The sequence below is a fragment of the Lonchura striata genome, chromosome 13 (genome assembly GCF_046129695.1).
Source record: "Lonchura striata isolate bLonStr1 chromosome 13, bLonStr1.mat, whole genome shotgun sequence".
NCBI lineage: Eukaryota > Metazoa > Chordata > Aves > Passeriformes > Estrildidae > Lonchura > Lonchura striata.
Genome location: NC_134615.1, coordinates 4,089,995 through 4,102,920, shown reverse-complemented (window position 1 = coordinate 4,102,920; position 12,926 = coordinate 4,089,995). Strand labels below are relative to the sequence as shown.

Here is a 12,926-nt window from a genome sequence, read left to right as displayed (position 1 = left end):
CCCAATATTTTTTTTTTTTTTTTTTACCTCTCCAAGAACAGATAAATGCTCAGAATTAAAGGGAACAAAGTTAAGCCTCAAAGACTAAATACATGAACGCTTACCTCGCTACTGGTCTATTGCAATTCAAGGATTTATTGTTTTTGTAGGTGTTGTAGGGGGGGTTGCATGATTTTAAGACAATTACAACATTTTGAATGTTACAGTGATGCTTTAACTGCTGATGAACATGTACATATCAAAGTTAAAATAACTTTCTCTAAGTGTCAAATTAACCAAAGCCCAGTTTGGATATTTTGGACAGTGAACTCATGTCCCCTGTGCTAGCTGGTTAATTTAATGGAATAAATAGTGTCAAGATGTCTTTACTTTCATTTATTAAGAGTTGTTTTTGTTGTGGAAAGCCCCCAGAGCTAGAAACACTTCAGCAAACTCAAACTGCTTACTTCTACCCCAGGTTGAATATTTGTGCTTTCTGACCTGGAACCTGGCATATTTTCCTAGGAGCTACATTCCAGTGCAGCAACCAAAACATAGCCTTTCATCCATTTAATAAAGACTGGTTTTAAGTATGAAAGGAGTATTTTAACTTACAAAAAAATTGATCCCCCCTCACCAACTACAAAAAAAGTTACAAGAAAAAGACCCTCTCCCAACTCCAACTACATTATGGATGTCTAAATACTTATATGTAAATAAGCATAATAATTTAGGAGTTCTGAAGTTGTATTTGAGCTCAAGGTGTAAGTTTTAGGGAAGAAAATAATATTTTTCCTAGTATTTACATCCATGCCTAACCTCAGATATTTTATTTAAAAGCCATACTGCCCATAATTTTAAGACACAGAATTTGTGTGACTACTGTTGACTATTACTTCTCTTACTGCTGAAGAACATAAAAGGTAAGCAGAACTATCTAACCTAAACCAGAATACCTGAAATGATGTTTAACCCAACAGATTTTTAATTTTGCAGGAGTTGCATCTAAATGTTCTCAGAAATCTTCACATCATTGAGCTTGCAGGAGCAGGTTAATGCAGTTAGTTTGCTCACATAAAAAATTTTGACTCTCCAAGTCACAAAATACTATTTTTATTAGTGCCGGTTAGTTCTGATTGCACTAATTAATGAAGCAATAAAGAGATGAAAATACCCAGAAGAGTATGGTGTACACATTACTGAGAATTTGAAGTGACCAAATCTGGAACTTTGTTAAAATACATTGGATAGAAGACACAATTGAATTGCTGTCTATTCAGGCAATTTCAGGGTGCATTAAGTTGTTGAACTCATACAACTTACTGTGGTTGTAGCGGGAGAATTCATCACAAAACATTTCTCTGTGTGCACACTGTCACAGTTCAGCACAACCTTTAATTTCTGCAGTGACTTTAAAACATTATTATTTCCTGAGTAAATATACACACCTAATATTGCAGAGAATTGAGTCTGAAAGGAATGGCAAGAAAATGCAATATTCCAGCACAGTGGAATTTATTCTGTTTGGGCAGCTCTTCAGAGCTGAAGATCCCTCAGGCTCGTTGGCAGAATCTCCCTCATTTCGATCAGGTACAGTTCTTTTGGATCACCTGGTCCCAGCTGTCAGAGATCACGAGAGGAGGGGTGACAGTATTGTCACCTTGTTCTTATGTGAGCATGGACATGGAAATGACTCTCAGTGCTCACGTAGCTCCAGGTGCTCAGCTGTCTGATGGGGTGAATGACACAGGCCAGGTGCCACCGCAGCTGGCTGCTCCTGTCCCCCGTGTGACAGCTGTGACAGAGGGTGGATGTCCAGGGGCTCTGTGGTAAGAATCCATAGCTGTCATCTCACAGTCCTGGGCTATCAACTGAGAATATAAAACTCGGTGCTCTGATAACAATGCCAAGTAACCCCTTGCTTACCTGAAGGTTGTCTTCGACACGCGCTTGGCATGTCAGAGAATCGGCTTTGCCTTTCCAGAGTCCTCAGACATTTCCACATGGGTGGACTTTTCACCCTGGGGTTTTCTCATCCTCATTAGTCCTAGTTCACACTCATTTTGGGGATGGGGAGGAGTTTCTGGCAAATTCCTGTCTTTCCCTGTGTGCTTGCCCAGGGCAGTGGTAGAGTCACCATACCTGGAGACGTTTAAAGCCATCTGGATGTGGTGCTTAGGGACATGGTTTAGTGGTGGCCATGACAGTGCTGGGGTAACAGCTTGATTAAATCTTAAGAGATCTTTATCAACTTAAATGATTCTGAGTGGATTGCCTTCACTGACAGCAACAAATTCTGGGGAATATGTAGCTGAATCCATAAGTTGTATTTTAAAAAATCAACCAACCAAACCAAATCAAACTTTTACTTAGTTTAACACTATCCTTTTTCACCATAGAGAACTGTAGTGCTGTATGTAAAAACTGAGCAAACCTACCATGGAATAGGATAAAACTTTCTGATTTTCAGACACGTTCCCCGAAACAATCACTACCAATTTGCAGGTGCAGTTACAACCTACACACAACAATATCTCCAGGAGCTACACTTGAAAAAGTGCCACAGTGTCTTTCAAGAGATGAGCTGCGTATTGCCAGTGAATGGTGAAAGGAACAGAACTTTCTATTCATTTTATGGCTAGGCGCTTGCCACTTTTCTACACTATTGCAGCAGCATTTTGGCTCTACATTAAATGTTTTCTTGACTATCTTCATGAGACAAGTCTCAGTTCACATTCCTTTTGATAATGGCTTAGCAACTTTGTGCCTCTGGCCACACTGCTAAGTAATTTCTCAATTAAGAGATAGCTGAGAAATGCTTTCTCACTACTTACAGCTAAATTTCAAGCACTGAAGCAGCTGTAACTGATCCCACAAGAGGATTTGTAGGAGCAAACAGAGCCCAGTGAGGCCAGAAGAGTCCAGGGATGCTGCTGAGGAGCTCTCCCCTCCTCACCCCCTTGCCCTGCAGGCAGAGCAGCCCTGTCCTGAGGTTAGCATGGGCCTGACCATCCCTGCCTGCCTTTCCTGGCAGAGGAAATCTCAGTCCCACAGCACCAGCCTGGGGGATGAGGGCAGGGCAGCCTTCCAAACAAGCTGGACCCCAGCACCAAGAACTTCAGCAACCTCTGCAGCATCTGGCACAAACCCCAAGTCTGCCTGCAGCCCTTACCACCCAGCGCTCAGATATCCTGAGGTAAATCCTGGTTTGCTGGTATCAAGGGGAACATCTACTCATTGAATCTGCCTTCAGGTTGAATGGCTGGATGCATTCCAAAATGTACTAGACAAAATAATAACAGTAAATTCAGAAGGTTTTTTTAAGGATGCATTTAGCGAGTGCAATTGTAGCACTGAATCCTGAATAGTCAAAAGCATGAATATTTTTTCAACAGTTTTAGCTTCCTTCTCCTTCTAATCTTATCTTCAAAATAGACTTTTAAATGCCTGAAAAAAGCACTAAGAAATTTTATATTTAAGGAAAAGTACACAAAGAGCCCCAAATCCAAAAATGCTACCAGGCTAAGCCCCAAGACCTTGTCTACTTAAGGTCTTGAGGAAAAAAATAACTTTTTAATCTGCTAAAGTATAGGAGGATAATGCTTTTAAGTGAATTTAAGAAAAAAAAGCAATATTTTTATTTGCTCTTCTGCACCCACACAAGTTCTTACTCAGCAGCAAAGAACAGCAAACAGGTCTATATTCTCAGTGTGTACATCCTTGTGGGAAACAGTTACTGTTGAGTGTAAACAAGGAAGAGGCACCAGAGAACCCCATACGTAAAAACTAATCTGCAAGCTTGGACGGCACTCTGGAAAGCTCAGTATAAAGGAAAACCATTGTAAAATACAATTTTGTTTATGTTCAGAGACTAAAACATATATTCATTAGGGAAGATAACTCTGTACCTATAAGGAGAAAAAAGAATGAAAGATTAAACCTATTTTGGAGAAGTATCAGCACTGTTATTTCTTCTAAGTTAAATCTGGAGAGAAAGGTGCTCTCTTTTCCTGTATTTACTTTTAAGTTATTTTTGAACTTCTAAATCAGACAAACCATTTAAATTATCAATACTTTATTAAAGAGTACATTGTTTAAGCAAATGACTCAAATGCTTAAGTCTAGTACTGTTAAATCCTGAACAGGAAACTTTGAAGACCCTCGTGTGTTTGAACTCCAAGCTGTCACACAAGTCCACACGGAGTTAAGAGAATATGAATTCCCACTTGAAAAGAACTGCACAAGAAGATACAATTTTTCCCTTGCTTAAAGAAGAGAATCAGGAAAGACATCTGACATTCCCAGGAGTTTTTGAACAGTCTGCTTTCATGTTGTTTTATAAATATGGGGAAATATGTTAAAATATCTGACACATCCAAAAAAGGTTTGGTTAATTTACTTAATTCACTTACAGTGCTTCAACAGGATGCTACTCGCTCTCCACAAGAACAGTCTGACACTCCATGCAGCTACACCTATTATCCATCTCTATTAAAACTGTACCAGTCTCTGTGAAATTTGCCTTGTTTGTTCATTGGAATGTTTTACCAGAGGTTCTCATGGAATCAGAACTGGTCCACAATCTTTAGTTCAGTCACATTTCAGTGAGGTTTTATGAAAACATTTTTTCTTCAGTGTATACAAACCTGGAAACCCATGGAAATTTCACCATTTAGAAAGTTATTTTCAAAGCCAGTAAGTAACAAAAAGATTTAGGAACTTGCAGGCACTGGTAGCAGCGGCACTACCAGAGAGTGAGAGGAATGGTTTGGGATCAAAGTTCCATAGTGATACTGAACTGCAGCAGTGCAAGGCTCTACTCGTGGCTCCTGTAGTAATCTTCAATAGTTTCCGAGTTGAAGTACACCACAGTGACAGTGATGTCGTCCCTGTACATCCTGGCCAGGTCCTCGGGCAGGGTCAGCATGGCAGCCAGCTTCTCTGGGTCGACCTCGCCGTACTCGTTGCTGCCGATCGCGTGCCGGATCAGATGGGTGGCGGTGTTCTGGTCCAGGGAGGCCAGGCCTTTGCTCTTCCTCTGCAGCAACAAGTTGTGCATGTAGCCCAAATTAACTGGCTTCTTAAAAATCAGTGGTGGTTTCTGCATGTTGAGCTCTGTAAGGTGTCCAGCAACAAGTTTTACAACCTTCTCATTACTCAGCATCTCCCATAGCCCATCTGAAGCAATAACGAGAAACTTATCCTTGCTTCTTAACTTGTGGTATGTAACTTCAGGCTCTGCAGTTAAATAAGGGGGGGTGTGGTAGTTTGGAGGAACGTACTGATAAATGTTTAGAGCCTCAACATCACAGCTGTTCTCAAGAATGCTGTGTTGCAATTCCTTGCTCCATTTCAATTGCACATCTCCAAAAGCTCTGGAGGGCATGAGAATCCCCAGTAATCTGTCATTCACAAATAGGGTTTTCTCCTCAGATCTAGGATGTTCTCGCTTCAATCTCCTAATTTCAAATTCATCATAGGCATTGTGGTCTCGGGTTAGAGGGAGAGTAGACCACGTTCCATCTTCTTCACGGACCCCTAAAACTGCTCTGCAATCACCGGTGTTTGCCACATGTAGGTGAACACCGTCAATGTGAGCTACACAGGCTGTGGCACCAGAAAAAGCTACTTGCAGGGCAATATTTCTCATCAACTCATTTTCCTGAGGAGCCTGAACTTCCAGAGATATGTCTGAGTCTAGCCTTTTGAATGCACAAATCATGGCTTCCTCCAAACTAAACCCCGGCTCAGTGTCCAGGTCCAGCAAGTGCTGCCAGTAAACGCGGAGGTTCTCAAAGTACTGCGAGGCGATTTCCTGGTACTCCACATCGTTGGGATGCTTGTGCCACTGCAGGATGGGCCGCACAGGTTTCATGGCCTCCACAGCCAGCTCGATCTCCTCCAGGCTCCGGCGGGGCATGAGGGACACGGCAATGTAGTGCAGCAGCCTCTCGCTCACGGCCTGGGCGCAGGCGGCGCCCGCGTGGCCGTCGAACACCCCGAACATCATCCCCGCCGTCTGCAGGCACGTGGCCGCGCTCCGCCGGTCCTCTATGGGGCTGTTGGAGGCCAGCTGGTTGCTTTCAAACCTCAGCACGGAATTCGCGTTCTTGCCATTCAAATCCAGTGTTCTGTGGGACAGTTCGCCTGCTCTGAGTATGTTGTTGATTTGTGCCGGAGACAGCTGGAAAGGAAAATGTTCTTCTTCGGTGGAAGTGTGCCGGAATGCTTTGGGAAAAGAGAAAATTCCGTCTAAGCTGCAGCTCCCAGCAGGGTAGGGACATGTTTTGGAGAAAATGAGCTTCCATTTTATCTTATTTCTATTTGGGATACAGATGGAGTACCAACGTCCTTTCCCTTGTAAAATAATGCTGCTTTTGGCTGAGTTTAAAATCCAGGATGATACAGTTCTTGACATCATAAGTCACTCCAAAACTGGAGCACCTTCCTTCAGTAACACGGAATTTCCTTGCAGCCTGAAATATAAAATGAGGAAAGGAAAAATAATTAGAAAGTTCATAAGAAGGTTTCCATATAGAAGTTTAAAAGCATATCTAAAGCTCTCAGAAACATTCAGAACTTCTTTCCAAAAGAGATTGCTATGCATAAAGGCATCTTAAAAGTGATACAATTTCCATCACTTAATTATAACCAAGGATATGACTGCTCCTTTTAACTCATCAGAAAAGAAAATTTTTACTTTCCAGACAGGGTTTTTTCCCTAACTGTGGCAAGAATAAGAAGAAATGGCAACATTACGAGAAACGGTATTGGAAACTGCACAAGGAAAAGCGTTGTCTAACATGACATAGAACAAACAAAACTGGGACTTAAAGTGACAATTATTGCACAACTCTCAAAAAAGCCTGCTAGAGTACAACTCTATTAATAGACTCAAAACTTCAAACCCAAGAGAAGATAAGTACTTAAACCCCATGGGAAGACTGAGAGATGTGGCCAGTTAATGATTTATGTGAATTACCATGATCCTCACAGCTAGAACAAGCCAGTCTACCTTTCCAATTCTGTTACAGCTTATAAGCTCAGCTGTTCTTTTTTTTTTACCTTCAAAGTCTTAACCAACCCTCAGGCAGATATGATCTTTTACACAGCTGAAGGCAAATTCAACTGCTGGTTAATTAATGCTTTTTTTACAACATTGTGCACTCTGGTGCAGTGAAAGCTATAAGACATTGACAACTTTTACAGGTTCAAAATTTGGCTTGTTCATTTGCAAGGCAATTAGAACAAGCTGCGGGGAAGATCTCTGATGCCAACAGCACTGAAACCTCGGGCATTTCAGCAGCTGACGCTCTTCAGTTGTCATGGGGAAGGTCTTCACATTGTCTCCTGCTTTCAATAAGATATTCCAGCTGTGGGATAGTGCTAAGTACAAGCAGATGTTCACTCACGACAGAATTTTGCCCCATGGATTTAAAAAACCTCACTGTATGGCAGCACTACAGGTACAATTACTCCCAAAAGAATTCACTAGCAGCCACTGAGAACAAGAGAGTTCTCTGTGAGCTTTCAAACACTTTGAGGTGGCCTGTGACACCATTTGCTCAGGCTAAAAATGCTACATGCTGCTACAACACCAGTTTTTTAGCAGGGCGCTTCACAAGAAATAACAAGAAACCGGCCAGATCAGATGAGTGGAAATGTTTCCAAGAAATCAGCAGGACATAAAAGTCACCTTGAGCTATTCTAAACAGGCTTACTGATATAACCCAAGAACTGCTGAAATCCTGTTTGGAACCCAAAGCAATGTGTCACAAAACATTTCTGAAGTGTGCTACCCATGCTTAACGCAGAAAAGAGCAGACAAGCATTCCAACAGACCCCCACCACTATGATTCTGGCGACTTGGTGAGAACAGGCAAAGACACAGCATAATTTCACTGCTGATGTTAGGAGAGACTGCTCGCCTGCAGTCTCCTGGGACACTGCATCTCCCAACACACACAATGCCTTTTGTTATCCTACAGAAAGAACACAACCAAAATAATAAGAAGACAGCTGACACTACCAACTCCAGCAACAGCTAAACCCAAAAGCACCTACAGCACAAACTAAGCCAAGGTTTGTCAGCCTTTTTCAGTCCATTCACTGTTCCGTTTTCCTTCATTCTCTTCCTGCCCCTCTCAGCCACGCGAGATTGAAACAAGGATGACTTTTACATACTTGATCAAAAAGCGGATTGAAACAGTGTTTTAAAGAAACGTCCCCTGTTCGCAGCGGCTGGCTGACATTGCCAGGCAGTGTAGTTTTCCGCCCAGCAGCAGGGTCACTAACATCGGCTAGCCCGGCGCTTGCCTAAGGTCAGGTAGCGCTGACGAGCCCTGGAGCTCCTGCGTGCCAGCCCCGCTCACTGCGTTCCCATCCTCGGGGTCCTCCCCAGCCGCAGTGTGCAGACGGTGCTGCCCAGGACGCCCCCGGTGCCGGTGCTAATTAAAGCGGTGTGGGTAAAGACCATTATGTAAGAGCCAATTATTACATAAACTCACTCCCTCTCCAGCGCCGGCACTGCCTCCCCGGGGACGCGGTGTCCCCGCGGGGCCCGGGCCAAGCCCGGCCAGCCCGGCACGGCCGGCAGCTGCCGGAGCGCGCAGCGCACGCCGCCCGCTTTTCCCACTGAAACAACAGACACCCGTCACATTCGGCTTTACAGCCCCTCTGAGATCCCCACATTCCCCTCCCTCGTCCTCCGGACACTGCCCACACACATCCGGTACACACCGACCCCAGCCCCGCCGCCTCCGCACTGCCCCAGCCGCACACACCGGCACGCAGACCGGCCCCTGCTCCCCAGCACCCTGCTGCCCTGCACACACCCTCTGCTCCCGCACACCCGCCCCGCAGCCCGCACACAGCCCGTCCCCCGCACACACACCCCGCACCGCGCCGCAGCCCGTGTCCCGCACACTCCCACCTTCCCGCTTCCGCACAGCCGCGCCAGGCCCGGCTCCACTCCCTGCGCCCCGGCACGGCCGCCCCGGCGGTGGCCGCTCTCTGCCCGCCCCGTCCCCCGCCCCCGGCGCACCCAACAGCCGAGCAGCCGCCAGTCGAGGCCGGCGGCCCGCGCTGCCCCCGGCGGCTGAGGGACGGCGCTAACCGACAGCCGCGCCGCGAGTTCCCGTCAGGACACGGCGGGCGGGCCGCCCCGCCCCTCCGCCATGTTGTGCCCTCGCCAGCGGCCCCGCCCCTCGCCCGCCCCGCTGAGGGGGCGCCGGGGCGGCCCTGGGTAGCCCGATAGCGACGGCAAAAAGGAAGCCGCTGACACGTGTTAGGAAGAAAAAGCACCAGCAGGGGTTTCTCCCTCATTAATAACATTTAAAACCACGCTGTGTCCTTGAGCGAGAAGCCCTAGGGCTTTTCGGATTTTTTTTTTCCACTACGACTCCACACCCTTCAGCGCTGAGGACCCCGGCTGATGAGGCTCAAAATCTCAAAGCTCTTTCGTAAATAACTCGCTATATAGATTATGGAGAACAAAAGGGCTCGTTTTGCTGGCTCCCCGGTTTTCTGGTTTCCTATGGCTGCTTGTCTCAGTTAACATTTCCACTGAGCGGCTCTAAGCCCGGTAACGAGGGGAAGGAATGGGCCCAAAGTGCACGGACGTTAATCAGTAGTTACTGATGTTAACGCAGTGGTTACTAAGTAGTCCCTTCTTTAAAACCTCTAACAATCATTTTCGCAAAAACAGAGATTCGCAAGTCACAAGATGCTTTGATACTATCAGCGCATTTTTAAATTTGACTAGCTTCTTGTAGTGAAGGATTTTTAGTTGAATAATGTGGTGCAAATATCTAGATGAGCTGAGCGTGTTCCCAGGTTACCTCATGGGGAAAGACGCCGATCATCTTCAATGACCCTGAGCTTTCACTTGTTTCTTCTTTTCATTGAAACAATGAAACAATAGTTTCATGTTGCGTGGAAGAGCATACAAAAAGAAAGAAGGTAATTTTAAGAAAAAATACCAGAACAATATTTTAACACATAAAAAAACCAAAACCAAAACAACCGACACTTTGACGTATCATTATTTTATCTGCCTGACAAATCTGAGCTGAAAGAGGCCACCCACAGCAGCCCTTACTGTGAGAACCCCAACCTTGCTCTGGGGTCTCATATGGTGGTGAAATTCTTCTTCTAACTTGTGCTTCTAAAGAAAAACTCTGCAGCTTCTTGCTGTTTGGTCTCAAGGCAGTTTATTGTTAGTTATCTAAAAGATTGTCTTCTCGGGCTGCGGCTGTTTGGTCAGCGGCCTGGGTAGAGGCACACACACACACTGACATCCTCTCTATCTGCTGTCTTCTTCTTCTCTCCCCCGCCCAGGGCTGCTGCTATCTTTTATATGGTATATTACGTATTACATGTTTATAGTTTTCCCCTAATACCTACTACCTATATTACAAAGTGCTTTTCTACTCTAAATCAATCTGTGAGTGCTAACATCACCAAGAACATGGAGGCAAGGAAAAAGAAGGAGGAAGAACATGATCAGCCCACTTTCTTCTATCTTAGAACTTTTGACCCCCATGTATAAAGTAAATACCCCCCTGTACAATACTAAAAAAATTTCCCCTCTACTTTGTAACTACTTTTACTATGTTATCTAACCTTTTGTGACTGCTTGTTCTACCTCCAAAGTTGGTAATTCATTTAATGGCTCAAACTCAAAACCACAGCTGTTTTTCAGCTGCCTGCCAGAGTCTAAAATGCTTCTGACCAAGGCCTAGAACCTCTAAAAATGTCTGAGAGACATTTTGAGTTCCCACACCTTACCTGCATCTCTCTGCTCTGCCCAGTGCTCAGATACACCAACAGCACCTTAGAGATCTCCCTGGGGAATGTTCCCACCCTGAGGCTGCCGGAGTTCCGGAGCCTTTGGGCAGTGCTCCAGGGATGCACAGACTGGGATTGTTGGGGTGTCTGTGCAGGGACAGGAGCTGGATCTAATGATTCTTCCTTCTGCCCTACCAATTTTCAGCTTTTGTACTATTTAAAGTCTCACACAGCAGCCCAAAGACAAACCTGACTGCTCTGAGTTTCCTGTGCTCCCACCATGGTTAAATGCTTCTCTTCAGCTGAAAATTGTAACTTATTGCTCACATGTTCATGCAGTAATTTAATAAATTCACATGCATAAGCTGAAGTGACTTACGAACCATGTAAATGAAGGTGAAACAGTTAGCAGTCCTGCAGGAGATATCCCTTTCACTCCACGCTTTCTAAACACAAGAAGGAATCCCATATTGAAGGTACTTGACAGGGCTGAATATCTAATTGAGATTTCTGCTTTGGACTGTTTAATTATGCTGATGAACTAAGGTGATATGTAATTAAAGGGAAAAAATAGTAGAAATTCTGCTCTCTGATATGATCCGAGGAAAGAAATTGTATTGCTCAGGTTTGCAGTGGTTTTGTCGTTAGGAATAGCTAATAAAAATGGCAGATTTCTGTAGCAACAGTGCTTGGTTGCCATAGTGCTCTATGTTCTTAATTTGCATTGAAAAAATTAGAACTCTAGTTTCTTTAAATAAAATTCAGATTTGGTTTTGAGTTTGCTGATTATAGGTGAGCAAAGTTTAGTCCTGTGCCAGAAGAAAATCCTTACCTGTATTTATAAGAAAATTAGTCTAATTCCAGGTATTGTATTAAGGTGCAGCTATATGCTAAAATATATCCTATATTTAGACTTTTTTAAAGGAACAATCTTATCTGCAGCCTTGTACAGTCAGCAACTCTGGTTTTCTGTGGAAATACATTCTTGAACTAATTTCTGTGTTCTTGTTTAGGTCAGACTGCACTATTTGGGGTTTCCTTCTTTCCCAGGGAATATTATTTTTTCCCCTGCTTGTTTGTTTGGACAACTGGTTGTGACTACTTTGGTGCAATTTAAATATCTTCTGCTTCCAGAGGCTGCAAACATCTGCCCCTCATCCACACTGCCTTCACAGCAGGTGCTAGCATGGATTACTTTCTGTGACCTCGTTGATATTCATGAAAAGTCTGTGACTCTTGATGCTTTATAAACATTTCTTGTTATGGGGACACACAAAGATCAGAAACACCAAATAAGCCAGATATACCTAAGAAAGCAAGTTAAAAATTGGACTAATATTTCTAACCAATAGCTAATTCTTTTGTCAAAAAGCTGACTAGCAGCAAAAATTTGAATCCAAAGAAAAGTAGTAAACTACTACTAAAAGTACTTTCCTATTTTTCAGAGGATTTTCTGCAATAGAGACTCAGCCTAGTGATACAGATTAGAAAACAGCAACAGATCCAAACCCTTTGGAAACTTCATGCAAAGGAAGGTGGGTCCTTTGAACGAACTGTCATCTCAGTGAACACAGACTGAGTTTTATGCTTTTTGCACAAAAAGCTCTAAAGTCTAATAACCAGCTTTTGGAAAGGAAACAGCACCAGCCCACAAAAAACCTTCCTGCTGAGCACCTTTAAGAATGTCCCCTGTTTGCTGGCTGTGTCTTGCCCTGTGAATAATGACATTTCATCTGCTGTATATGACATTTTGGATTTTCACAAAAGGCAAATTGGCACCACAGATGCAGAAATCTCTTATTATAAACACATAAACCCCACAAACAAATGGAGAAATGAAGGAGGATTTTAGAGAAACTGCACTTTCAAGTTTGGTTGCAGCTGTTTCCTGTCTGATCTTCCTAAGTAATCTAAACCAAACATGCAAATTCTAGGAAAGAAGGCAAGCTGCAAGCAACATAGATGCACAGAGGTAAACACCATGAACAATTAATTATAGGAAAGCTGCCATTCCAGCTTCATGTAGCCTCTCCTGTTGCAGCAGAGCTCAGCAGTGTCTGGATTTGCAGGGGTTAATCTGAAGACCCAGTTTAAGTCAATGTAATTGCACTGGTGCAAAGGTCTTTCCAGTTGCTGTAATGGGATCTGAAGGCCACATG

At 44.0% G+C, this 12,926-nt stretch overlaps 1 protein-coding gene across 5 annotated transcripts; it reads right to left on the bottom strand.

Annotated features, from left to right (window-relative positions):
- Positions 1 to 1,078: 1,078 nt before the first annotated feature.
- On the bottom strand, positions 1,079 to 11,509 carry PDP2 (pyruvate dehydrogenase phosphatase catalytic subunit 2). 5 transcript variants are annotated; one of them, XM_021548762.3, is made up of 3 exons: positions 11,151 to 11,509; positions 9,819 to 9,874; positions 1,079 to 6,455 (listed from the first exon to the last, which is right to left on the bottom strand). In XM_021548762.3, exon 3 carries the CDS (start codon positions 6,398 to 6,400, stop codon positions 4,796 to 4,798), a length of 1,605 nt encoding a protein of 534 aa, XP_021404437.1. In that variant the 5' UTR covers positions 6,401 to 6,455; positions 9,819 to 9,874; positions 11,151 to 11,509; the 3' UTR covers positions 1,079 to 4,795. The 5 variants fall into 5 exon arrangements, with proteins under 5 accessions (XP_021404437.1, XP_021404438.1, XP_021404436.1 ...); XM_021548763.3 differs by lacking the exons at positions 9,819 to 9,874; positions 11,151 to 11,509 and adding an exon at positions 9,095 to 9,147; XM_021548761.3 differs by lacking the exons at positions 9,819 to 9,874; positions 11,151 to 11,509 and adding an exon at positions 9,023 to 9,123.
- Between the last annotated feature and the right edge of the window lie 1,417 nt (positions 11,510 to 12,926).